Here is a 26,683-nt window from a genome sequence, read left to right as displayed (position 1 = left end):
CGCCTCTGAGCTCACATGTGACTCAGACCTCACTAGTGCAGCCCTCAGCACTGCCCCCACACATCTGTGGGACTAGGTGCTGTGCCCAGGGTCAGCGCTGTCTCCACCGTGGCCCCGGGGCCCTCGCACCTCCCTGTGGGTGGCATCGAGTGTCCGGGCCTGGGTGTCAAGTGGGGTGGCTCTGGGCTGCCTGAGGTGGGAGTGGGCTTGGGGGGCGGGACTTCCTCTAGAGGAGACACCACTGTCCATTCTGAAGGTGGGTGAGGCTCACCTGAGGACCCAGGTCTGAATGCTCCTGTCAGGGTGAAGGGGGCGCTGTGGAGGTGGGCAGCCAGCCAGGGCCCTGTGCCACCGTGTGCGGGACCCCTTGCAGCCCCCCTCCAGCCAGCAGACCTGCACCAGGAGGCCAATGGCCTTGGGTGGGGGGGGGGGCGTGCTGCTGGGCCCTGTCAGTGCAGCTGCAGGTGGAAGAGGTTCCAGGGGGAGGGAGCCGCGCGCAGCCCCTGTCAGCCTGGTGGAGGCTGCGGACGCTTCTCTACAGACCGATTGTAAAGGCATTGCTCCGAAATCCTCGGAGACTGTGCTCGTTCTGCTGGCAGCTGCGGCGCCTGGAGATGAAGCGATTGGGCCTCGCCCGGCGCAGTGGCGGTGCCCGCTCAGGTGCGCGCTGCTTCCCGGAATAGACGCGGCTGTATCTGCACATCTGCTCCCGCCCAGGGCAGGCGGCCGCCCGCGAGCTCCAGGGAATTAGGAATTAAGAGCAGGTTCTTCGAGCGTTTTCCAGTGAAACGTCCTGTGTTTAAGTCACTTTCCTCGGTGTTTCCCACCTACGCGGGCCTGGCCTCGTAGCTGGTAGACAGCGGGCTGAGCAGGGAACGGCGCGTGAGTGAAATGTGTTAGGACTTATGAGAAACTCGTAAGAGGCCGAAGCAAACATGATGCTCGGGGCTGAAGCTGCACGGCAGCAGCCTGGACGCTGGACAGCAGCCGGGAGCCTGTCCTCAGAGGCTGGGGGGACCCGCGTTGTGGACCTGCTGCCCCACAGCCGACCCGGGAACACGGCCTGTGCCTTTTTTCCCCCAGATTTCCCATTTTGTCTGTCTGTTGCCATTGGTTTCTGCCTATTGTTTCCCTTTTGAAATCGATGTTCTGTCATTTACAAACATTTAAGCAGTTTAACTGTGTTTAGCGGTTTGTTTTGTGGTGCGTGTCTGTGTCGGTGCCGTGTGGACACCGACCGCGGTGGATCTTAAGTAGATCACAGGGCCTTGTTGGTTGGATTAGTTTCGAGCCTTGATGTTGTAGGAGAGGTGTGACACTCTGCGCTGCTACATTCGTTAAACTGATAAAAATTCTTTGAAAATTTCTAAATTGCCTGTCATTTGTGTAGCTCAAATCACCAATGACTTTGTATTTTGTAGTTAACAAAATATTAATTACCCACCAATGAGTAAGTCAGAAAAAAAATAATTTTAAGCATCAGTCCATTTAAAGTATCAGCAGCATGGGTTGTTTTTTTTAAATTATTGGGTTATATGTTTAAATGGCTAAAATACCCACTCACCAATCTCCAGTCTGACGTGGCAGCCATGTGATCTTGACAGCGACACATCCTCACTCACGCCAAAGGCTGACCATGAAATTGGTCCATTTCATGCTACGTGAGGTCCTCCTTGCCGGCCGGCTGCCTGCTGCCTCTGGGCCAGCCTGTCCCGCCACACTGGTCTTTGGAGGAGAGCACCTCCTGCCCAGGGCAGTGAGGCTGGGGGTCTGCTCTCTGCTGTCGTGGGGACGGGCCCTCGGTGCTGTTGGAGCCGTGAGTGCTGTCTTCCTGTAGGTGAAAAGGACAGAGCAGGAAACCCAGGGAATGAAATGTTGGGCGCGTCAGGCACCCCAGGGAGCAGGAAAACTAAATCAGCCGCGTCGGGACCTTGCGCACGGCAGGGCCAGTAAACAACCTTCCTGGTGACGCGCTCCTTCCATCACGCTGAAGGCCAGGCCCGCGCCGGCGCTGGAGCTGGGGGAGGGGTCTGCACACACACTCCGTTCTCCGAGGACTGGGAGGGCGTCTGAGGCTCAGCGGCCTGGCCGGAGCCCTGCTGCTCAGGGCTATCCCTCTCGCTCCGCCAGCCCTGCAGCACGGCCTTGGCCCAGGCTCTGCCGCCCTGCTGCACGTCCACTTGCTTCCCATCTCCCTTCGCCGAACAGCCCTGCTCTCTTCTGAACACCTTCAGGTAGAATTCTCCCTTTGATTCCAAAAACAGCCTTAGAAGGTAGATTATATTATTACTCCAATTTACAGAAGAGAAGACTGGGCAAAGTTGTGTGGGCCTTGGCCTCCTCCCAAGGTCGAACTGCCAAACATGCCGTCCACAGTGTCACACAGTGAGCACCACCCCTCCCCTGTGACCGGGGCTGGTATTCTGGCCACCTGTGCTCTCCCCTGAGCAGGTTGGGCTGAGGGAGGAAAGCGGGTGTTAATTGGGCCCTAGAGGAGCAAGTATCTCCCACATCCCAAGTTAGCTTTCTCTGTGGGTCACGCAGTGAGAGCCACCTGAGCTGGAGCTGGAGGCCCCTGTAACCAGGAAGTGATTGCACACTCCATTGCACGTGACATCAGTTTATGTGAAGTGCCGGGGGCCCAGGTGAGGTGTGCATGTAGCCCAAGTGAGACGTGCAGGTGCCCCAGAGGTGAAGTACAGGTGGCCCGGGTGAGATGTGCGGTGGCCCAGGTGTGAAGTGCAGATGGCCCGGGTGAGACGTGCGGGTGGCCCAGGTGTGAAGTGCAGGTGGCCTGGGTGAGATGTGCGTGTGCCCCAGGTGTGAAGTGCAGGTGGCCCAGGTGTGAAGTACAGGTGGCCTGGGTGAGAATGTGGCCTGCTCCCTGTGCACCTACTCACACTGGCCACTCCCTGTCCTGTGGCACTGGGTCCAAGCCTCTACTGAGGCCGCATCTCACACTGAATCCTGCGGCAAGCCCCAGTTTGGCCCCCCAGGAGGCGAGGGCTGTCCCTCAGGGCCGCAGCATAGACTCAGGCCACTGTCCTATGATGTTGACAAATGTACCCTTACGTGTCTGTCTGGCTGCAGCAGACTCAGCAACGCTTTTGGCCCCAGCCTCACCCTGGAAATGGACCTCCAGGCATCTCTTGACCCACAGCGGAGGCAGCCACCTCTCACACGCCCAGCAGGCTGGACGCAGCGCTCGTGCAGCTTCCATGGCGACGCCTTTTGAGATGCTGCCTCCTGCTGCCCATTTAGAGGAGATGAGAAAGGGAAGTCGTTCTGAACATGGTGTTTCGCTTCAGCATCACTCTCAGATTCTCACTCAGCTGCAGACGTGCTTGGCGGCTGTGTCTGCGTCCAGGCAGGCGTCACGGGGTGGGTGGTGCTGTGTGTGGGCCCCTGCTCCCGCCTGCTCGCGTGGTCAGCCGAGCACCGGCCCTCTGCCCTCTGAGGTGCGTCCCACAGCCAGAGATGCACATGAGATATTGGCCTGGCTGGGCAATTTGCGCGGCCTTCCAGGGAGGGTATTAGCATATAAATAGCAGACGCAATGACGACCATCACAGCTGAGCACGTTTAATTTTTAGTTTATAAGATAGAATGGGGTTTTAAATGCATGGCCATCAGCCGCTGAAAGACAAATGCAGTTTGGAGCTCACTTGTCTGACGAGGCCTTACATCATTTTTTTTTTTAAAAAAGGGAAACAGACACATAAAAACTGAACAAAAGTGATTTCTTGGGTGAAAAGTAATTGAGATTGTGCCCCAGTTAATTAGATTGGACAAAATTTATTTAACAGCCCAGCTGTATCTCGGGCACGCGGCTGGCGGGCAGAGCGCTCCTGCGCCAGGCCGCTCTTCTCGTTCCTTCTCGAATAATTAGTAACCTCGCTGCCCTACTTCTGTAAACTGATTGCGTTGTATATTTTAGCCATTTTATTGCTTGTTTAATTATGATCGCCGAGGCTCATTTTTCTAAATCCTTTTAACTGTGGGTGAGAGTCGGTTCGTAGAAAGCCGCGGCAGCCCGCGCCTCCCCAGGGCCGCATGTCTGGGAGGCTGTCCTCCAGCGCGCCTGGCACTCGCCCGTGGCCTCCACAAAGCGCAGGAGGGGTCCGATTGGCCTCAGGGCTCTGGCTGGCCGCCCGAGGACGTCACCAGATAGGGATGGTGAACGCACACCCTGGAGCAGGCAGCCTGGCTGACCCGAGTCCCCTAGACTGGGGCCGGGTCTGGTTTCTCAAGTGTGTTGTGTGGTGTGTTGTTTCGTTGTGATTGGGAGACCCAGCAAACTGCTCTTAAGAACAGTTCACGAGTCCGACCAGAGTTTGAGGACCACCTGCCTCCTCAGAGCCCTCCTTCACAGGATCCTTGCCTGTCCACACGCCCCTGCTCTGCCCCTCCCACTCCCCGTCAGTGCTGGCTTCTTCCCAATCCGTGGCCTTTGGCTTTGAGAGGAGGTGGCCACCACCACTGCCTCGAACCTCTGGACTGGCCCCTCAATGAGCTCAGATGGATGCTTTCCTGTGGGCCTCAGTTCCCCCCGAGCCATGCAGCTTTTCCGAAGTCTTGGAGAGGGCTGTGCGGCCTGGCTGGAGCTGTTTCTGTTCTTTGAACAGGCATTTGGTGCGTGGCCCTTGAGCAGGTCACACAGGTGTCACGCAGCCGTGACTGTGCTGTGACGTCAGCGTCACTGTCTTCCCTGATGGCCGTGCGCCTGGAGTCAGACATCCGGGGGCCCTACGCGCTCCGGGGATTTCAGACGGCCGAGGCTCCCTCACGTGAGCTGAACTCGAGGATGTTGTTTAGAGTCCCTAGTCCTACGTTGTGCAGTTTGCGTGGGGCCCCCAGCCGCTAAAGCTCTGACGCGCAGGTGTGGAGGTGCATGCTGCGTGGCTCTTACAGAGAGAGCCCCAGGTCGTTCCAGCAAAGTTCCGCCTGGAAGACTGGCTGTGGGGACCTCACTCGCAGCTCTGTGGGCCCAGACGGGGTCCCAGGGCGTTGATACAGGACACGTGTCCTCCTAGAGACACGGGCAGCCCCACACGGCCTTATCAGTGCTAATTTAGGGGCAAAGAGGAGCCCAGGCTTCCATATTTAATCACAGGAATAAACAATTTTAGTTGGGGCGGAAGAAGGTATAATTCCTAATAGTTAGCTAAGCAGCTAAATATTTTTTAGGAAATGAAAATTTAATAAAAGTCCCCAGTGAGACTCAAGGGTGTGCGCAATAAGCATAATATTTTATGAAAATGGCCCCATATTTAACCCTGGCACTGTGTGTTACGCGTTGTAGCACCCGGTCCACATCTACCTTTTAGAAAATTAACACATAAATTCTGTTTAGTGTTTGAAGCGCGCTGCACCAGCGGGAACCGTAATGCCCTAAACCTTGGGCTGCTCGCCACCTTTCATAAATTCCTGGGTAGATTCTATACAAAAATAATTTTCAGGTCCGTGGCTCATTGTTATTCAAACGTGATTGATGGTCGTCATTTGCTCGGCTCGGGAGTTAAGTGCCCCTGTCATCTCCAAAGAGTATAATTGGAGCGTCTCACAGGTCAGCGGTGGAGACAGGCTTCCCTTTTGATCAGTGTTAGACTGATAACAAAAATTACCGTTTCCCGTGATGAATGTCTCCCGCGCTCCCAGATGCACGGCTGTGGGTTGTACCTAAACAAGTGCATTTGCATCTGATTATGCCGCCAGGCGGCTCCCGGGCCCGCAGGTATGGCCAAATGCAGGTGATGCCCGGCCTGGGGTGCTGCAGGCTCCACACGTGACTGGCAGCTGAGGGGGCTGTGGGTTTGGCGTAGGGCAGGCACGGGACTCCCGCGGTGGGTCACGGAGCGCTGGCGGCCCAGTCCCCCTCCATCCAGGCCGCGATTATGCCCTGAGGTGTTGCTGTCGGGCCGTGTCAGGCGGTTCGGCTTCTCAAAGTCTGCCTCTCACTGCCTGGAAGGGTCCCCGGGGTTGGTGTTTGTCTCACGGGGTTCTCCCTTCTGGATGTTCCCTCCAGGGGGGCTGGAATTGGCTGTGGCAGGTATTGCTACTCTGGGGGCAGCTGCCCCCTCCTGGCCCGAGAGGCTGGAGGGGAGAGATGGCGCCATCGTTTGGCTGGGCTGGGCTTCTGGGCGCCTTCCTGCTCCGACCCTCTGAGGGAGGACAGGTCCCCCCCGTGAGGGGGGGCGGGGCGCTCCCCCACGCCCTGTCCTGGGGGCGGGTAGGGTCATTGAGAATGTTAGGCGGGGCCTGGGGTGGAGGGGAAGCTGAGCTGGCCCTGGGGGGGTTTCTGCAGCAGGCCCGCAGGGCAGGGCCAGCCGTGGTGCCAACCCCTGCTGCGTGTGGCCCTAGCGTGTGGGCGGGAGCATGGCTGTTGGTCACCAGGGCAGCAGCCCCTCCTGCTTTACGGCCTTGGCTCTTCTGGTGGCTCCGGGCTCCCTCCAGCACAGCATGGGCGACCTCACCACACTGACCCTGCCAAGGAGGTGGCCTCGTCCAAAGAAAACTCTTCAGTGGCTTTTTCACAAGTGATTGTTAAAGACAGAATATTCCAGAAGTGCTGTACTTGCACCGCCACAACCGGAGGCCCAAATGGGGAGCTGGCCCGGTGTAAGCTGGATGTGGCCACGCTGTGCCCAGAGTAGGCTCGTGTCCCGCTCCTCGGGGCTTTGGACGCGCATGTGCCCCGTGAGGTGGCAGGGTGATGCCCGTGTGTGCACTTCACAGGGCCTCACCACTGGCAGGTGTCCCTGTTGTGGGTTGAACTGGACCCCAACCGGCCGCTGGCGGAGGGCCACGGGCTGGTGCAGCTTTCAGGACGGGCCTGGACTTGCAGACGATCTTCAATGCATCCGCATGGCTGAGGACCGGACCCCAACCCAGAGAGGGGGCTCCACGGAAGTGGGACGAGGCATCTCGTGCTCTGCCTGCTGTTTTCATACACGAGTCTTGGGGTGTTTCCATAGACGGCAGCCCCGGGGGACGAGGATGAGGACGAGGACGAGGACGACGAGGACTTTGTGGAGGTCCCAGAGAAGGAGGGGTACGAGGCCTGCATCCCTGACCACCTGCGGCCCGAGTATGGTGAGTGGCGAGGGGCGGGGCACCTGGAGGGGTCCCACTCAGGACTCTGCCCCTTCAGGCATGACCTCACGTCTGGGTCTAGGGCCCACTCAGTGCACGAGCTGGCCAAGGCGGGTGCCCCTAGCCCAAGCCACGTGGTCCTGCAGTTTGCTGCGTCCCTGCCCAGTGACCCTGCCGAGCTGCTTTCACTGAAAATCGTGCAATTCTCCTCTGATGGCCTGGGTAGGAGGCCCAGGCTCCTGCTGTCCCCCAGCCGGGCAGGCCCTAGCCCAGTCCCCGTGGGCGCAGCCAGGACACCCACACAGAGCAGAGGCCTCGGAGGGCCCCTGACTCGATGCACAGTCTCGGGCCCCCCGGGGCAGACAGTGAGCGAGCTCTGCTCCTGCACGCGGGAGGGCGTTGGGGGGGTGTGTGGTTTGGGGTGGGAGGGAGCCGATGGCAGGAGGCCGCTGCTCCCCGTTCTCCGGCTCCCCCACCCCTCAGTCACCATTTCTTGGGGTGTCACGAGCAAGGCAGTGTTCCTCCTCACCGTTTGTAGAGTCACAGGCTCGGTGTCGGTTGGAGGCTGTTTATGCCGTGACAGAGAGCCACGTTGTGCAAACCCGTCTGTGATTGGTCTTTCCCATCTAGAATTTTCTTTTCCAAAAAGCCTCTAAAAGCCATGTTCTGCACCCAGGATTGTGGCCCTCTAGGAAGGAGTGTGTGCCCATGTTAGGGCCCCTCCATGATCCACCTCGGACACACGGGGCGTCACCCCACGTCCGGAGGAAGCAAATAAAAACACGACCCGTGCCTTTGTGGCAAGTGGACAAGCCGATTTAAGTCAGAGTCTGAAAGATGAAATGTAAATTTGTTAAAAGAATTTAGACGGTTAGACAACCCAAGTGCCATTGGGGTGAATTAGTACGATCCCTCACGACTCTCTGTCTGCACGGCCCCTGTTTGCTCCATGCCTGCCATCTGGGTGCCCACGTCCTGCCCGCCAGGGGCCACGGACAGCGGGGACAGCCCATGAGCAGGCTCTCCACCCCCACTCGGCTTCGCTGGCCTTCCTCCTTGGCCTGCCTGTCCTCTCTGCCCGTCCCCCCTCCCTACGCCCTCTGGGCTCTGTTCTTCCAGTTGCCATCGCACTGGAAGTGGTTTTCCCCCACCCCTGGACTACACTGTCACCCCACGTGCCCACGGGGCACCCAGGAGGTGCTTGAGGCCTGCAGGGATAGCCTAGTTGGCCCCAGCCACATCTCCAAGTTTCCACTGCCCAGGAGCCCGGCTGGGGCCTCTGCCTGAGCTCCTCATCTCTGTGCCGGGCAGTCTTGTCTGCCCAGGCCCCTCCACCTGCGTGTGCCCCTCCTCCTCTGCCCCACCTGGCGCCCAGCAGAGGCCCAGCTGCGTGGCCCTGAGGCCCTGGGCCCCTCCTCTAGGGGTATGGGAGCCGGCTCTGACCCTCGGTTCGTTGGCTCGCCGCAGGCACTTTGCACATCCTGCTAGTGAGGTTCGCTCTGGCCGCTGGCTTGTGCTTGGTAGTCGGTGATAATAAGCGGGGTGACCTCAGCCACTGTCCCTGAGAACTCAGTCCACGCCTCCTGCACTTTACCACCCGGGCAGCGGGCGCCAGCAGGGAGGGGGCAGAGCTGCCCCACTGCCTGGCCAGGCCCCTCCCAGCAAGGCCTGCATCCCCCACGCGCACGGTGCCCTGGTGGGCCTGGCTTGTGGAGGCGCCTCGGGCTCGGGAGCTGTCCTGCTGCTCGTCCTCCACTTGCCTCTGGACGGCTCTTGACCTCCTACCCTAGACGTGGTGACGGCTGGCGAGGGTCTGGGCCGGGTGCTGTTGGTTTGTCTTCTCTAGACAGAGTCCAGTCGCAAAGGTGGGTGGCAGAGATCATGGCAGCGCAGGACCGAGGCCTCCGCCGCTGCCCAGCCAGCCTGGCCGAGGGCCGCTGGGTCCAGAGGAGGGTCCCAGCGCCAGGTGGGAGCGGAAGATGGGGGAGGGAGGCGGACTGGTCTCCAGGCCGGGCCTCTGCTCCAGGGCCAGGCTACAGCCCGGCGGGGCGGCCGGCCTCATCCCGCCTCGCACAGAGCGAGCTCTGGAGGTGCGCGCGCGGATGGCGCGTGAGCCAGTTGACGAGGCCGGTTCATCTCCCGTCTCCGTCGTTGCCTTGGAACGTGGCGGGTTCGCAGTGGATTCCCTCTAAATCCACACCGCGCGGAGCCGGCGCTCGCTCCTCGTTTCTTTCTCTGAATTTTCACTGAGGAGCTTTTATCTTCCCCTTAATCCTGGCACTTCTGTCAGGACATAATCTCTTTCTCAAATTTACATTTTAATTACAAGGCCAGCTGCGCAGGGTGGAATCAATAATGTCAGGCGCGCAGCCCACCTTCACGGGAGCTCCGGCCGCCCCGTCTCCGCGATCGATGGCTCGCTCTCCCGCCCGCGGCTGCCGTGGCACTGCAGGCAAATGGTGCCCCTCCGTCAATTTAAACAGAAAGGGGGTTTGGGCATTTTTATGATTCTTTCCAAAAGCAACCGTGGGAGTAGTTCTGAGCCCGGATCCTGTACTTTGTGCTATGTCCGCGGCTGGGAGGGTGCAGCTGGTGGTGTTTAGCCGCGACTCGTGGCCTCTGTCTGCCCAGGAGTCGCCCTCGTCCCTGCAGGTGCACTCGGGCAGGGGGCCATCTGCTCTCTGGGATTTTGCTCTGAAAGTACGTCAGCAAGATTGACTTTCTACAACAGTGTGAAATGGCAGTGCGTTTAGTGCCCTGAGTATTCACCCTGCTTGAACACGCTCACCCATCTTTTTAATGGTTTAAAACAACAAATCAATGAAAAATATATTTCATTCTTGTAACTCTGAGGAGTTCTCATATTGATCTTTCGGCTGTGATTGTATCCATCTGGACGCCACAGCGTCGACCATCAGTCTGGCCTCCCCTCGCCATGCGGGTGGCACACTCGCAGGTGCATGCATGTGGGGCTGACCGCGTGACCCACATGGGGGCGTTGGAAGTTTTTATGAGCTGGGCTGGAAGCTGTGTCCACGACGGAGCCGGGTCGGGGCCCTAGCCACCTTCCCAGTGCACCCGAGCTCGGCCTCAGAGCTCATGGTGCTTCCAGGTGGCCAAGGGTGGACCTGGTCACTCTGCGTGGCTCTGTCCTGTGTCCTCTACTCTCAGCCACAGGAACCCGAGAAGTCAGGGGTAGCCCCTACTCGCACGGCGGCACGCCAGGCTCGAAGGGCATCTAGAGGGTGTTTTCTGGTAAGGGCCAGAGTGTAAACTCGAGAGCCCGTGGCAGCACCCACCTCTATGGTCTCTGTGGAGCAGCTGCAGACGGCACCAGGCAGACAAGCGTGGCCCTGCACCAAGAAACTGGGCACAAAAATGGGCAGTGGGCCAGGCTGCCGACCCTAGGGCAGCAGTGAAGACGGGCGTGGCCTTTTCCGGGTTGTGCCAGGCTGACCCCTGCTGCAGGAGCCGCCCAGGGGACGGCGCACTGCCGGCACAGCCACAGCAGGCCCGGCTCCTTCCCCACCCCTCCTCCTTCCCCAGGGGGCCCTGCTCCCGAGTGGGCGGGCAGCACTCCTCTTGGTGTCCGGGTCTCAGTGTTGTGTCATCTCCCTTCTGATTTTCCTCGTTCAACCCAGGAGCACTCGTAAGTCTGTGCAGGTAGAGGGTGGAGAGGCGCGTGCTCAGGAAGAGCATGGGACTGTGTGTGCGTGATGGGCTTCCTGTCTGTCTCTGTTTCCAACGTCTGGCTCCTTCTGATGGTCACTCGGTGGCCCAAGGACACAGTCTGGGCGGCGCCTGTCCTTCAGAAGTGCCTCAGTCTCCTCGAGATCCCCAGCCCAGCTGTCTGACCGCCACCTGGGGAGGGTCCGTGGAGCTGCCTCAGCGCGGGCTCTGGAGCTGCTCGCGGGGTGCAGATCCCTTCCTGTTGGTGATGCCTTCACATGTTCCTTCTTTTCTGTCCCTTTTTCACTTCAGATCCGGTTTTTCTGGTATCAACTGTTATATCATCTTCTCTGGGTGCCTGTTTGCATAGTGGTTTTCATCTCTTTAGTTTCAGCTTTTTGTACCTGTTCGTTTTAAGTGGGTCTCTTACAGAAAGGAAATTACTAAATATGTGGAAACTAGTCAGAGTTTGTCTCGACTGATCTTAGCCCGTTTCTCTCACTGCTACTCTGTTTTCAGCTGCAGTCGGCCGGCCCACCTGTGCCTGCTTTGACCACACTTTCTCTCTGATTGTTGATTGTTGCTGTCATTTTGTTTTTTTCCTTTTCCCCACCTTTTATTTGCTGGATTAACTTTTCTTCTGCTAGTTTTGAAACTATTCATTAAGTATAAATAAAGTAGTAAGAATGTTTATTTTTCTGAGGGTTCTCCCTAACTTTTTAAGGAGTCACACTTCTATGGACCATTCCCTGTTTATTTCCCTGGTTCATCAGTGTCTACACTGTCCCCTGCAGACTCGTGACGTGGGGCCCTTTCCCTCTAGTCTCCGCCATCCCCAGCATGTCGGACCATCCAGACACCAGCTTGGTTCTGGATGTTGTGAGACTCCAGCTGGGAGGAGGGAGCAGCAGTGAATCTTACGAAGTCCTTTGTCGCATTTACTGGACCCCGCCCTCCTGACTTATTTTTCTTTTGGCGGATTGATTACTTGCTGTAAGAGTATTTTCGAAACAGACGTGCATGCGGTCCCATGTGGGTCTCGTGTGTGAGGGGTCCTTATCCTCTCGTGCACGCGCTCACCCGTCCCTCCATCCCTCCGCAAGCTGCAGCCTCCCCTCTTGCCCGCCGCCTTCCTTAGAAGAAACACCGTCTTGGCCCTCTTCCTCAGCTCTGCTTGTGCCTCCGGCATCTCCCTCAGCTCTTGGAGAGCGTGCCGTGCGCCTGTTGGGCCTCTGTCCTCGTCTCCCAGGATGTGTCGCTCTGTTTATTCTCTCTCTCATGGCCGCGTGCTCTCGCATCTCGGCTTCCCTGTCAGTTCACAGCCCTCGAGGTGCTAGCCGCCTTCAACCAGTTGGGCATGTGGGAAGCAAGCCATGCCCTCCGGGAGGAGCACCTCTGGTGTCCTAGCCCACAGCCTGCCCGTGCCACATCTGCAGCCTTGGGACACCGGCTCGGACAGCGGCCGGAGAGCGCAGCCTGTGCGCCCAGCTGAGAGGGGCCAGCAGGGATCGGAGGGCCCCAAGGTGGGCAGCCTGAGAGCTGACCAGGGTCCTTGCCTCGGCACAGGCAGGCCAGCGGGGCCGGGGAGCCGGGTGAGTGGGCTCCGATAGTGTTGGGAATCTGCCTTCACCCTGCCCTGGGGACCCAGAAATGGCTGCTGGCCTGCAGAGGTCAGTGGCCTGGTGGCGCCGTCTCCGGCCATCTCCTGTGGGGGCGTCAGTGAGGTGCCGGCATCGTGACCTGGGCTGTCTGGTGGCAGGGCAGGCGCTCTGTGGAGTGTGGCTGTGGGCTGTTGGAAGACCTGGTGCTAACCCACCTGGGCCGCGTCCTAACCACGAGGTCACTGCTGTGCCGTCACCAGGGGGTGGGAGCACAGTGCCCCAAGGGATCTCTCAGGGTCATGGGGACTGTGGCCAGGAGCACACATCTCTGTTCCAGGGCTAGAGAAGGACCCAGCAGCGCGGGACTTGGAAGCGAGGAAGAGGACGAGGAGGGATGAGGAAGCGTGCGACCCCACCTCTGCTGCCGCCCAGCTGCATCATCTCCAGGGCCGCTTGCCTTCGTCCCTGCCCCCAAGCCCCAGGTGACTCCCGGACGCCCTGCCTCTGCCCAGAGCTCTGGCCTGCTTCCTCTGGCTGCCCGGGGCGCTTTGGCTCCTTGAAGGCAGCCCGGGTGCACAGCCCTGGCCGGGCGAGCACCTGCTGGTGTCTACCTAGGGTGAGGGCTGTGGGGGCCATGGGGGCTCAGAGCTCTGGCGCATTAGCCAGGGCACAGGAGGGGCCCGAGGCTCTGGGGTCTGAGGGGCAGATGTCAGGGCACCCCCAGGCCCAGGGTGAGCACCACAGATCCGAGGCCAGGTCCCTGCATGGCCATCTGGGGACAACCGGAGCCAGGGGCCAGGTTTCTTGCAGGGCCTCAGCGGCTGCCCTGGAGCCCAGGCTTCAGGGGGCAGAGGTCATTGCTTGAGTGTGCTGACCCCAGGGCTCTAGGTCTGTGCTCGGGGAGTGTGGAGAGCGAGAGGGAGAGGCAGTAGCTGTGGCCGGCTCCAGGCGTGCTTGGTCAGTGCGTCCTGCTCTATTCTTGTGGCCTCTCCAGGACACCACTGGGACCAGAGGAGGCTGCGAAGCTGGCGGCAGAGCGGGCCCGGGCACCTGTTGTGCCCTTTGGGGTGGACCTGTGCTACTGGGGCCAGGAGCAGCCGACGGCTGGCAAGATCTTCAAGTGAGTGCAGACGAGCCTGTGGTTCTCTGGGCCGCCTGGTGGGGGTTGCCTCCCCACCCGATGGACACGGGTGCGTGGCCCGGCCTGCTGCACAGTGCTGCCAGGTTCAGGGGGGCACGAGGGGGCGCCCCCTACGTCGAGCTGATGGCAATGCGCAGGCTCTCGTAGGCACGGTGCGCGGCCATGGAACTGTGCCCACAGGCGTTTGGACTTCTCTGAACCTCCCTGAACCTCCCTGGGGAGACGTCCACGTCGTCCTCCCCGAGGGTCAGGCATCCTGACCAGGAAGGGTTGGCTGCCAGGGCCAGGGCCCTCCCGGCCCTTCATGTCCTTTGGTGCCTCTGCCCAGGCCCTATCCCACTGCCCTCTGGTCCTCTGACTCAGGCCTCCGTGTGGGCCGGGCCTGACACTCTGCCGCGAGTCTCTGGGTGACCGCCCACCTCACTGCAGTGGCCCTGCTTTCTCTCTGTGGAGCCGCGGACGAGGGGCACGATCCGGCCACCTGCCCCCCGTCGTCAAGGTGCCCGCCCTGCTCCAGCCCTGTGTCCTGCCAGGCCCAGCTGGCCGGTGGGCACAGCCTCCCGTGTCTGTCCTATGGGACCCGGAACTGGCTCCGGGAGTCTTGGGATCTGCCTTCCTCAGTGCCTGCCCGGGCCTTGTGACGGGCTGCCAGGCGCGTCCCTGCAGGCGGCTCTGAGCGTCTCTGGTTTGCATCGCAGATCTGACTCTGAGCATCGCTTCTGGAAGCCCAGCGAGGTGGAGGAGGAGGTGGACAACGCCGACGTCTCGGAGACGCTCCGGAGCCGCCGCATCACCTTTGCGGGGCGATTTGAGCCGGTGCAGCACCGGTGCCGCGCCCCAAGGCCCGACGGCCGGCTCTGCGAGCGCCAGGACCGGCTGAAGGTGAGGCGGTGGCCGTGGCTGGTGAGGCCCGTGGGCATGCAGGGGCGGCTGCCTCGGGCCGGCTGGGCCAGGACAGCGCAGCCGGAGGGAAGTGCCTGGGCTGGGGCCCCCTCCCCAGGGAGGGCTGGTCTGTGGCTGGCAGGGATCACGTAGCCACTGAATCGTGCTGGGGCCTCCTGTCCGGGCGAGGGCCTGGCGTCTGGGCACAGGACCCGGGACGCTCTCAGGGCCAGGACACTCGCTCCTGCCTTTCCTCCCTCCACAGCGTCTCCTGAGCCCACTCCGCTGGGCCTGGGCGTCACAGGGGCCTCCTGGTGCACGGGGGCTGGGGCAGAGGGAGGTCCTTCAGCCAGGCTGACTCAGGTCCCAGACTCCACTCCACGCCTGGCTCTGTCCTGGCAGTGTCCGGAGCGCCCCTCCTTTGAGGGATGTGAGATCAAAGGGTGGTGTGGGCCAGCCTCCCCGAGAGCAGAGATGGCGGTGGCCCCCTCCCACCATCAGAGCCCCCCGTCTTTGTGTAGTGCCCTTTCCACGGGAAGATCATCCCGAGAGACAATGCGGGACGGCCCCTCAACCCAGAGGACAGGGCCCGGGAGCAGAGGCAGCAGCTGCAGAGGACGGCAGGACGCTCAGGTAGGTCTGGGGGCCGGGGGGCCAGCACTGCATTGGGGGACAGCCCTGGACCACAGCGGCCACCAGGGCTGCCGTGGTGTCTGTGTGGTCACCTGTGGCCTCCAGCTGGTCATAGCGAGCAGCAGTGCACCAGGGGATGCACTGTCCCTGGGCCTGTAGGATGCTCAGTCTTCCACTGGGGCCAGGTTTCCCCGTGGCTCCTGACGGGAGACGTGGGCACTGCCACAGTTTAAGCTGCCTTGTTGTCGTTTGTCTGCATGTTTGGGTTCTGGGGTCTTGGACGTATTTTTAAGTAGAGGAAGGAGTGGAGGGGAGGTGAGCTGGACCCTGTGCCACTTAGAGGGGCCGGTGCAGTCCTCCTCATGTTACCCTGCTCCCGCCCAGTCCCCTGCCCTGTGAGCTCTTGTGTGGGCGCAATTGCTCCACACCTCCTACCCCCCACAGCAGGCAGGAGGGCGGTGTGTGCACGTATGTGTGCTGTATGTGGCGTGTACGTTGTGTGTAAACGTGTGTGTGTTGTGCACGTGCATGTGTGTGCACCCCTGGGCAGGAGGCGAGGGTGCTGCCCACGGTCCAGGCAGGCCCGACTGAGCCTCTGGACCTCTGGCTTTAGGGACCCAGGTCTCCACAGAGCGCTCTTTCGGGGTCCTCCTCGGGGCTCCCAAGTTTCAGACCAAATAGACCATGGGCTTCAGCCACCTGGACTTTGTTCTCGTGACAATTCGGGGAATGCGTCTCCTCCCGGTACGCATGTCTGTGCTGTGTGCTGGCCCTGTGCTGCACTCAGGCTGGCAGCTGCCCGGTCTCCAGAGCGCCCTGAGCAGGAGGGCTGGGCTGTGACACACACAAGTGTCGTCATGGGCAGGGCTGCTTGTCAGCACGCTCGGGGTGGGGGCATCGAGGCAGCCCTCGTCGGGCTCGACATCTCAGGGTCTGTCGCGCCTGGCTGAGGTCTCGTGGCGCTGGCCGCCTCGGGCCCCTTTCCTGAGAAGAGCTGCGCCCGCAGCCCGGAGCCCCAACGAAGGCGGAGGTGTCCGTGGGGGCAGCACTGGCGTGCACGTGAGGGTCCCAGCCGCTGCGTGTGTCATCAGTGGGGTTTTCCCCTTTGTCATAAGAGACGAATATTAGATCTCAGCCTGACACGCAGGGTCGGCGCCCGGGCCCTCACCCTGGAGGCCTCGGGGAGGGGCCCCTGACCCGCTAATCCGCGGGGCGAGCCCTTCCCTGGTGGCTCACACTCAGGAGCAAATTAAGTGGCTATTTTTTGTGTCAGCCTGAAGAGTATCTGGCTCTCCAGCCTCGGCGGCTTGTTAACAACAGGTACCGGCTGCGGCCGCGGGCCGGGCTGGCCAGTCAGATGTGAAATAGCGTCTCTTTACTAACGACAGTATCGATCCCGCCTCCCTCGCACGCAGGCCAATTTTCTCTTCCCTGGCGCTCACCTCGGTGACAATGCACACGGAGCTCCGGGCCCGTCAGCACGCAGGAAGGCCGCACGCCCCGGCATCTATCGATTTTTTTCAAAGGCTTTTAAATTGCTCCTTCATTTTCCTGAGATGCTCATTCCATCTCCACTGGGTGCCGGCGTTTTTCCGTTGTGTTTAAACAATTGCTCCATTCACTGGGATCCCAAACTGTGACGCCTTCTTATTATTGGGAGATAAACTGTTTAGACAGTTTTCCTTAATCTTGGATTAATCGTTCTTCTATCTGAATTGTGCAGCCCCGTATTCCTTCACTTCAAAAAATCAGCTTGGGGTGGCCTCGCCATCTGTCTGTCTGGGGCGCGTGGCTCCTGCCCTCGCTGTATGGGCCCTCTGCCCCCGGCCTGTGGGCTTCCTGTCTGCGTGGTGGGCGCCATCGGTGTGACGCCTGTCCAGCAGCCTTCTGCAAGCCAGGGTCGGTGTCCGTAGGTCTGGGCGCAGGGAGATGCTGTGCTGTCACATCCCTGACCTCGGTGGCCTTCCTGAGATGGCCGGGCTGGACCAACACCGTGTCTCATGGACCCCTGCTCAGCCTTTTGGAGGCAGAGCAGTGCCGGCCAGGGATGCAGAAGCAGACCCTGAGACAGCAAGGAGCTGCCAGGGCAGGGTTGGAACCCCGGGCCTGTGCCCCCTAGGCGGGGAGCCCCCCTGCCACCCCGTTTAGACAGTTAATGCCTTGTCGGTCCTGGCAGATGAGCACACTGGCCTGGCTGTGCTGCACCCCGGGGCTGGCGAGGCCAGGCTCTGCGGGGCTGGGTGATATTTCCCCTCAGAGCACGGTCTCTAGCTGCCCCACAGGGCCGGGGCTGTGACGGCCAGGAAGAGCAGGGTGTGCTGATGCCCTCATTGCTGAGGCCTGTGGCCAAGTAGTCTTTGGACCAACAAAAAGGAAAGCCCGGCCACCCTGCCCCTCAGCCGTGGCTGCCTCTGCTGCACAACCTCCAGCCCGCAGTCGGGTCTGGCGGCCACGATTGGGGTTCTGGCGGGACACAGTCCAGCTGGGAGGCTGGGAAGCAGCCTGTGGGTGTCACCGTCCCCCAGCCACCCCCCTTGGCTGCCTTCCTGCCTGAGAGGTCAGTGGATGCACAGGAATGGCCTCCGGGCTCCCCCCGGCTCCTCCCCGGCCTGTGAGGGCACGGGCGGGCAGGTGGGGAGGAGCTCAGCCCTGCCCTCAGCCAGCGTCAGGGAGGGCCGGGGCTCAGGCGAGAGGCGCCCTGACTGTACAGGGTTTCCTGAGGTCTGGGGTCTGTCTGCAGACTGGCAGGACCCGGAGTTTATGAGGGACGTGGAGGCAGCCACGGGTGTGGACCTCGGCGCATCCAGGGCCAGCGGGAGAGGCAAAGGCAAGAGGAAGAAGCACCCTGGCCTCACCGACCTGAAGCGGCAGGCTGACACCGCCCGTGCGCGCATCTCCAAGAAAGTCTTCGCCAAGTAAGGGCCCCTTGCCGAGTGCCCCCCAGCCCCTGGATTCGGGGTGCTGGGTGGAAGTCGGCCCTGCTCCGAGGCGTTCTCTGGCTCCCCTTCTGCCGCACGTTTCTCCCGGTGATCACTGGGCCGTCAGGACAGATGCTCCCAGCCAGCTGTAGGCCCGTCAGGAGCCAGGAGCCGTCCCCCAGGGGGACAGAAGGACACCTTCCCATGTAGGCTCCCCTGGCCAGCCAGCGTGCACTCACGGCCCAGTGGTCGGAGGAGAGCCAGCCCCAAGTCTCTCCCTTCCCTGGCTGACCCAGAAGGGATGGGTGCTGGCCAGGCTGGCCCCTCGTGGTTAGTGCCCAGAGGTGTCCACATGGTGACCTCAGCAAGGGCAGTTATGTCTGATGCTGCAGGGCAGGGGTTGCAGCCCCAGCCACGCTCAGCTGGTGCCACCAGGGGCAGGTGTGCCTTGTGCTGCTCCAAGCCTGGCTCTGGGGGTTAGGGGTCGGCTGGATCTTCCCGGACCAGCCTGGCCCGTGGGAACTCGGCAGGCCAGAGCAGAGAGGCCACCAGCCCAGCATCCCCACTGCCTGTCCACCGGGGTCGGCCAGAGGTGCCTGCCGCGTTCACGGTGTGGCTAGAGGTGGGTAGGCCACCTGCTTAGAAACCACACAGCCACGGTCTCCCTCCTCAGGTTCGTGCCCTGACCCTGAGGGCACTGGCTCCTTAGGCTGGCTCCTGAGGCAGCTTTCCCGCCAGGACCCCGGAGGGCACTCAGCTCAGCTCACCCGGCAGACGAGGCCCCTCCTGCCCTCCTGGCCACGTCACTGCCGTGTGCCCAGCCTGAGTGGGGCTGGACAGGAGGGCAGATCCCTTGGCACCTACATGGGGCCCCACAGCCCATGGACCAGCCCCTCACTGCTGGCCTGCCCTGTCCATCAGTGTCCAGAGGAGGGCCCGGCCCAGCCCGGCATAGAGCTGGTTTTCTGGGATCAGCCAAGGAAGGGCCTGCTGGGTGCTAACGCCCAGAGGAATGTCGCCAAGCGGCCTCCACTTTTCCTCCACGGGGCCCAAAGTCTGGCTGCTCGCTGCAGCGTGTGGCTGGGGCTCTCCCTGCAGGAGGGCCACAGTGACCGACCCCTCACAGGCCGGTCGAGCCCCAGAGCAATGCCCAGCGGTCCATGGCGCTCCAGGACAAGGGGCATCCCTGCTTCGTGGCTTCAGCAGCTTCCTCCCGGGCACAGGGACCTGCTGGGTCCAGGGCCCTCAAGCAGCCGAGCTAGGCGGTGAGACGCACTGGAGCTGCTCGTGCGTGTCTTCTTGCTGCATGTTCCCAGTATTTGCCCCGACCTGGCAGCAGCGCTCTGTGTGCAGCTGGGCAAGAGCTGGGCCGAGTCTGAATCGGTGCTTCCTAACTGCGTTTGCCTGCACGCCACCCCCCGCCTGGTCGCTGGGCAGGCTGGGCCCTCATTCTGGGGTACAACCTGATGCTGGCAGGACTGGGGGGTCCTAGGACTGCCTGCAGGACTCAGGGAGGCGATGGGAGAAGCCCAGGGCATGGCCAAGCCCACCTTCAGGGGCAGAGCCGTCCACTGTGGTTTCTGGCTCTGGATGGGTAGACTCTGGCCGACTACAAGCTGTGTCGCCCACCCCAGGACGGGTACTAGATCCACACCAGGCCGTGTTCGGGAGCCCGGCCCTGCCCAGCGCCTCCCTGATCGTGTCTTGCTTTGCTTTCCCCACAGGGCAGCCGTGCAGAGGGTGGTGACAGCCATGAACCAGATGGATCAGAAGAAGCACGAGAAGTTTGCAAACCAGTTTAACTATGCACTGAATTAGAGGGCTGGGCCAGGTGTGCTGTGGGCCCCTCTGGTCGTCCCCTTCTCATCTCCCTCCACCAGCGCACTAGGATGGGAGAGCAGACGCAGGTGTAGGCAGTAACCATGGCCACCATGGTTGCTTATATTTAATTCAAGGAAATGGTGCATATTCTAATTAAAATTCCCCAGAGGTATGGACTCTCCTTGCTGGGGCTGGCCATTGTCATCTAGGGTACAGGTCTGGCCTGCCTCAGAGGCCCTTGGAGCCTGGGTGTTGAATGGGGCAGCCGTGTCCACAGTGGGGCGTCCGTGTGTTTTGTGACGTGGTTCAGAGTCGAGGGAATGTATACACGGCTCAGCACTTGGAACGTGTGTGTGGCCCCCACACCCTATTTTCTGCCTCCTCCCCAGGGGCAGCCACTCGAGGAGCTTGAGGACACCCACATGTTTCTGTACTTCCTGTTTTTAACCCAAACACAAAGGGAAGTGGACCCCCCACACTGTCGCGCCTGCATTTCCAGCTCCTGGAACATGTTGGTGACGAGAGCATGTCCGACGGCAGAGAAGGCCCTTGCTCTGCGTTTTCCACTCACTTTATTGAGATGTAACTGAGTACGTGACAGCCGCCTGCTTTAGGCGTCCAGCCCGCGGGCATTGGTGCGTTCGCAGTGCCGTGCGCCCCCGTGGCTGTCCGGTCTAGAACCTGTCATCACCCCCCCCCTCCCCCCCCGCAGTCTCCCCCTGGCCTCCAGGTCTACCGTGTCTTTCTGGACGTTTTGTATGGATGGAATCATGACAGCACGTGGCCTTTTGTGTCTGGCTTCTTTCACTCAGCACAGTGTTTCCAAGGTTCGTTTGTGCTGGAGAATGTGCCAGAACTTCCTTCCTCGTTGCCCAACAAGACTCCATGTGTGGACATCCCATTCTTGATCTGTAGATGTGGACATTTGGGTTGTTTGCACTCTTGGCTATCATGAGGAAGGTTGCTACGAACGCTTGCATCCAAGTCTTTGTGTGGACGTATGTTTTTATCTCTAGGAGTGGAATTCCTGGGTCGTATGGTAATGCTGCGTTTACCCTTCTGAGGAGCTGTGGATCTGTCTCCCACAGTGGCCTTACCACCTTATGTTCCCACCAGCTGTGCCTGGGGTTCCAGTCTCCATGTTCTTGCCAACACTTGTTACTACCTTTTTTTTGGTGAGGAAAATTGTCACTGAGCTAGCATCTGTACCAATCTTCCTCTATCTTATGTGGGATGCCTCCACAGCTTGGCTTGACAAGTGGTGCTAGGTCCACGCCTGGGATCTGAACCTGTGAACCCCGGGCTGCCAAAGTGGAGCACACAACCTTAACTACTATGCCACAGGGCCGGCCCCTGTTACTATCTTTTTAATTTCAGCCATCCTAATGGGTGTGAAGTGGCCTCATTGTGGTTTTGATTTGCATTTTCCTAATGACTAATGATATCGAGCATCTTTTCATGTACTTATTGACCATGTGTATGTCTTTGGGAAAATGTCAATTCAGATCTTTTGCCCATTTTTAATTGAATTGTTTGTTTTGAGTTGTAAGAGTTCTTTATGTGTTCTGGATACTAGGCCCTTATATGATTTGCAAATATTTTTTCCCATTCTGTCTTTTCACTTTCTTGACAGTGTCCTTGGAAGCACAAAAGTTGTTAATTTTGATGAACTCCAGTATATCTGTTTTTCTTTTGTCCCTTGTGCTTTTCTTGTCTTTTCTAAGCAACCGTTGTCTAACGCAAGGTCATGAAGGGGTACCCCTGTGTTTTCTTCTAAGAGTTGTATAGTTTCAGCTCTTAAATTTAGGTGTTTGATCCATTTGGAGTTAATTTTTGTGTGCGTGTGAGGTAGAGTCCAGCTTCCTCCTTTCATGTGGATGTCGAGCTGTCTCAGGACTCTTTGTTGAACAGATGATTATTTTCCCATTGATTTATTGATCATCAGTTGACCATAAATGTACGAGTTTGTATCTGGTCACTCAGTTGTATCCCCGTGACCTGTATTCCCTCGTGTCAATGCCTCAATTAATGTAGCTCCGCGGTGAGTATCTAAATCTGAAAGTGAGTCCTCCAACTTTGTTCTTTTTCAAGATTGTTTTGCATTTCCACATGAATTTTAAGATCAGCTTATCAATTTATGCAAAAAGGTGGCTTAGACTTTGAGAGGGGCTGTTGAATCCAGAGATCACTTTGGAAAGTGTTGTCATCTTAATATTAAACTGTCTCATTCACGAACTTGGGGTATCTTTTGATTTATTTCTGTCTTTAGTTTATTTCAACAGTGTTTTGTAGTTTTCAGTGTACAAGTTTTGCACTTATTTTGTTAAATTTATTCCTAAGTATTTTATTCTTTTTGATGCTACTGTAAACAAAATTGTTCTCTGAATTTCATTTTTGGATTGTTTATTGCTAATGTATAGAAATACAACTGATTTCTGTATGTTGGTCATGTATCCTGAAACCTTGCTGAACTTATTTATTCTAATAGTTGTATGTGTAGATTCCTTAGGATTTTCTGTACACGCAGTCATGTCATCTGCAAACAGAAATGTGTCATTTCTCCCTTTCTAGTTTGGATTCCTTTTCTTTCTTTCTTTCTCTTGCTGGCCTCCCTGGCTGGAACCTCTGGTTCGGTGTCAAAGAGCCATGGTGGGAGGGGCAGCGTGGTCCTGATCCCGATCAGAGGGGAAGAGCTTTCAGCTGTGACCGTTGAGTGTGGTGGTGTAGATGCTTTTTTCAGGTTGAGGAACGGCCCCTTTAATCCTCATTTGTTGGTGTTTTTGTCGTGAAGGGTGTTGGGTTTTGTCAAGTGCCCTTTCTACGTCTGTGGGTGATTGTGTGGCTTTGTCCTGCATTCTGTTGATGTGGTTACCGTGTCGATTGCTTTTCATAGGTTGAACCACCCTTGCAAATTCATGGGATAAATCCCACTTGTCGTGATGTGTCGTCCTTTTCTATGTTCCTGCATTTGGTTTGTTAGTGTTTTGCTATTCCATTGACCTGGTTTGCTAGTATTTTCCTGAGGATTTTGCCTCTCGATTCATAAGAGATATGGTTTTCTTCTTGTGATGTCTTTGGCTTTGGTATCAGGGTCCTACTGGCCTCATGGATTGAGTTGGGAAGTGTTCACTCCTCTTCTGTTTTTTGCAAGAGTTTTTGAAGGATTGGTGTTAATTCTTTCAACATTTGGTGGAATTCACCAGTGAAACCATTTAGTCCTAAGTTTTTCTTTGTGGGAAGCTTTTTTTTAAAATTACTGATTCATTGTCTTTACTTATTATAGACCTGTTTAGGTTTTGTGTTCCTTCTTGAGTCTGTTTCAGTAGTTTGTATATTGTATATTTCTAGAAATTTGTCCATTTCATAGGTTATTGGTTGTAATTTGTTGACACACAGTTGTTCATAGTATTCCTGTATAATTCTTTTTATTTCTGTAAGGTTGGTAGTAATGTCTCTTGTTTCATTCCTGTTTTTACAAATTTGAGCCTTTTCTCTCTTTTTTTATTTTCTTAATCAGTCTAGCTAAGGGTTTATCAATTTTATTGACCTATTCAAAGCCCAACTTTGGGTTTTGTTGATTTTCTCTATTACTTTTCATTCTTTATTTCATTAATTTCCACTCTAATCTTTATTATTTGAGTTTAGTTTTCTCTCCTTTTCTAGTTTCTTAAGATGGAAGATGAGCCTGTGGATCTGAGATGTGTCTTCCTTTGAATTAGGTGTTTGCAGCTATACCTTTTCATCTAAGCACTGCTTTAGCATCATCTCCTAAGTTTTGCTCTGCTATTTCATCTTTATCTCAAAGTATTCTCTAATTTCTCTTGTGACTTCTTCTTTTCCTGATTGATTAGATAGGAGTTTGTTGTTTAATTTCCACATACTTTTGAATTTCCCAAATTTCCTTCTGTTATTTGATTTTTGATTTAATTCCATTTGGCCAAAGAACAGGTTTTGTATGATTTCAGTCCTTTGGAATCTGAGACTAATTTTATGGCCTAACGTCTGTTCTGTCCTGGAGAATGTTCTGTGTGTTCCACGGACGTGTCTGTAGGTCGAGCTGGTCTGTAGTGTCGTTCAAGTCTTCTCTTTCCTTGTTGATCTTCGGTCTAGATGTTCTGTCCGCGGTCGAAAGTGAGGCACTGACATCTCCAACTAGTACTGTTGCACCATCTGTCTCCCTTCATTTGTCGGGTTTTGCCTCATGTATTTTGGGCCCTGTTGTTAAGTGCACATGTGTTTATACTTGTTATTTCTTCCCAATTGATTGCCCCTTTTATGACAGGCTTCTCTGTCTCCAGTGTCAGGTTTTGTCTTCAGGTCTCTTTGTATGATATTAGGGTAGCTTTGCTTCTGGTTGGCGTGGTCTATCTTTCCCATCCTGTTACTTTCGTTATATCTCTGAATTCAAAGTGTTTCTTATAGACAGCATGTAGTGGATCGTGTTTTTAATCTGTTCTGCCCATCTCTGCTGCTGAGCGGAGGGTTTGATCCACTTACCTTTAAGGTGATTACGGAAAAGGTAGAATTTATGTCTGCTGTTTTTCTGTTTTCCTACATGTCTTTTTTTCTCTTTCTTCCTCTATTGGTTTGTTCTTGTGTGTTAAATGGATGTTTAATTCCCTGTGTCTCTTACTATGTTTTGGGTAATTTTTTAGTGGTTGCTACTTGGAATTTGTTGAGTAAGATATTGAGCATTTTTGCATTTTTTCATATGTTGGAGCGTTCATTGTTTGTCCTTTTCTGAAGATTGTGTGTTCACATCCTCCACTAATTTTTCTGTTGGCTTATTGGTTTCTTTCCTATTAAATTGTGGGAGCTCTTTGGTCCTTAAGAAACTGGCTCTGCGTTATGAGTTGCCAGTATTCCCTCTGTTTGTCTTCTGACTTTGCTCACGTTGTTTTTTGCCATGTGGATTTTTCATGTAGTTGACTTTAGCCAATCTTTCATGGCTTCTGAGTTTTGTATTCCTTCCCCACTCGACGATTATGTAAAAAAAATCTTCCATGTTCTAGTCCTTTTATGTATTTCATTTCCTCATTTAAATCACTGACCTACTTATTTATTTTTATATAAAATCTGACCCAGGAAACCATCTTTTTTATTTCAAATAGCTGTCCAGTTGTCCCCACACCATTTATTCACTTTTTTTGCAGACCTGAAACAGCACCTTTATCATGTTAAGGCCCCCGTGTGCACTGGCTCCATTTCTGAGCTTTCTCTTCTGTCCCTTCCGCTCGTCTGCCTGTTTATATGTTATCATACTGTTCTAACAGTGTAGCTTTGTGATGCCTCTTTACATCAAAGACCTCTTCTATTTCTGTCCATCTTGAGGTAAAGTGAGAGAACCAAGAGTGGGCGGGAGAGGAGCAGGTGTCTGTGCAGAACTTGACTCAGGACTGGTTTGCGCTGTGGTCTCTGTATTGATCCTCTAGGGAACCCCACGAGTGTTTATTAAGGGACAAGCCTGCGGGTCATGTGTTTCTGGCCGGCGGGGCTGGTGTGGTGGGAGCGGTGGGGGCTGGGCTGCCCTTCTAGCCAGTGGGGTACGGCAGACTGCGCCCTGGGGAGCAGCTCCACTACTCTGAGCCCTTGGTGCTGGGGGGTCCCGGGGGCGAAGTGGAGGATGCTGGCCCCCTCCCTTGATGCCCTCAGTGCTGCCTCTTTCTCGCCTGTACTTGTCACAGTGTGGATTGGGTCCCCATCAGTTGGGCAGGGTGAGGGGCCTGGGACAGCCTGGCCGGAGGGTGAGTTTGGAGCCAGTGGGCACGGCTGCACCCAGATTCCTGACAGGAGCCCACCTGCAGGAGAGGAGCCCCTCAAATGGGGCCAGAAGGATCCAGACAGACAGGCAGGGGAGGAACAGCCTGGGGGCATGGGGTCGCCAGTCCCAGCAGTAACTCTGCCTCCTGCCATGTCCGGAGCCCCTGAGCAGCTGCCTGGTGACACGGCATCTGGCCTCTCCACCTGGCCCTGCCCCCCTGGGGTCCAGCCTGCCCCTGCATCCTGGCCTGCCCAGCGCTGTGCAGGGAGGTGTGAGCTGGCCGGCCGGCCACGCTGGTGGACCCCCGAGAGCCGGCTGAGCCAGGCTTTGGAAGCAGACCACCCCAAGGTGCTCCTGGGCCAGGGGGTGAGGGTGAGGCACCGGGTGGGAGGCCACAAAGGACAGCTGGGAGTTTGTGGGCAGGAACCATCTGCGAGGTTGGCGATCGTGGAGCGGCCCTGTGCGGCTGCCCGGGGAGCACAGGTCAGTAGAGCATGACCCCAAGGGGAGATGCAGGAAGAGTGGAGCTCAGTCAGCTACGGGGCCTCCCAAGGCCACAGAGCAAGGACATGGCAGCACCAGCGTTTGGGTGTGGCAGAGCTCTCTGCAGAAGCGCAGAGGAAGGGGCAGCCAGTGGGAAGCGCCTGTCAGGGCAGGTAGTGTGGGGGTGGCAGTGGGCAAGGCTGGCAGGAGCAGGTCCTTGGTCCTGGGATCCCAGGGGCTGCTGGCGGAGCCTGAGATCCTGGGGGGGGGGGGGGGGGGTGTTCCCTCATCCAGGCAGACGGGCTTGAGCTCACCCTGGATATGGCAGAAGGATGGCAGGAGGGAGGACTACAGGTCAGGGAAGCAGCATTCCAGAGTCATGGCCTGAAGGGGCTGTCACAGAAACGGTGTCAGAATTAGAGTTAGCTGCACAGAATGGACAACTCCATAGCAGTGGCTTGTAAACACAAGGGTTTATATGTGCTTCTGTCATAGGAAGTCCTAAGGTGGGTGCCCCAATCTGGTGAGGAGGCTGCATGGTGCCATTGGGGCTTCATCTCTTCCCAGGATCAGAGCACAGGGCCTTTATCTCCAAGGGTACCTCTTCACCCAAGGTGGCTGCTGGGGCTCCAGCCATCACCAGGTCTACAGAAAGAAGGAGGGGTGCACCTCTGGCTCAGCC

At 57.4% G+C, this 26,683-nt stretch overlaps 1 protein-coding gene across 4 annotated transcripts in view; it reads left to right on the top strand.

The window, feature by feature from the left end:
• Positions 1–21,992, top strand: part of UVSSA (UV stimulated scaffold protein A) — a 32,189-nt gene extending 10,197 nt beyond the window's left edge. For all 4 annotated transcript variants that reach the window (XM_070615255.1, XM_070615251.1, XM_070615254.1 and 1 more), the window contains 7 exons: positions 6,975–7,092; positions 12,700–12,844; positions 13,357–13,482; positions 14,202–14,385; positions 14,907–15,018; positions 17,759–17,933; positions 19,661–21,992. In XM_070615255.1, the coding sequence (XP_070471356.1) occupies positions 6,975–7,092; positions 12,700–12,844; positions 13,357–13,482; positions 14,202–14,385; positions 14,907–15,018; positions 17,759–17,933; positions 19,661–19,754 (954 nt within the window). In that variant the 3' untranslated portion in view covers positions 19,755–21,992. The remainder of the gene's footprint in view (positions 1–6,974; positions 7,093–12,699; positions 12,845–13,356; positions 13,483–14,201; positions 14,386–14,906; positions 15,019–17,758; positions 17,934–19,660) is intronic.
• Positions 21,993–26,683: the final 4,691 nt, after the last annotated feature.

The sequence above is a fragment of the Equus przewalskii genome, chromosome 3 (genome assembly GCF_037783145.1).
Source record: "Equus przewalskii isolate Varuska chromosome 3, EquPr2, whole genome shotgun sequence".
Taxonomy (NCBI): domain Eukaryota; kingdom Metazoa; phylum Chordata; class Mammalia; order Perissodactyla; family Equidae; genus Equus; species Equus przewalskii.
The sequence above is the reverse complement of the archived record's forward strand: the minus strand, read 5'-3'. Positions and strand labels throughout refer to the sequence as shown.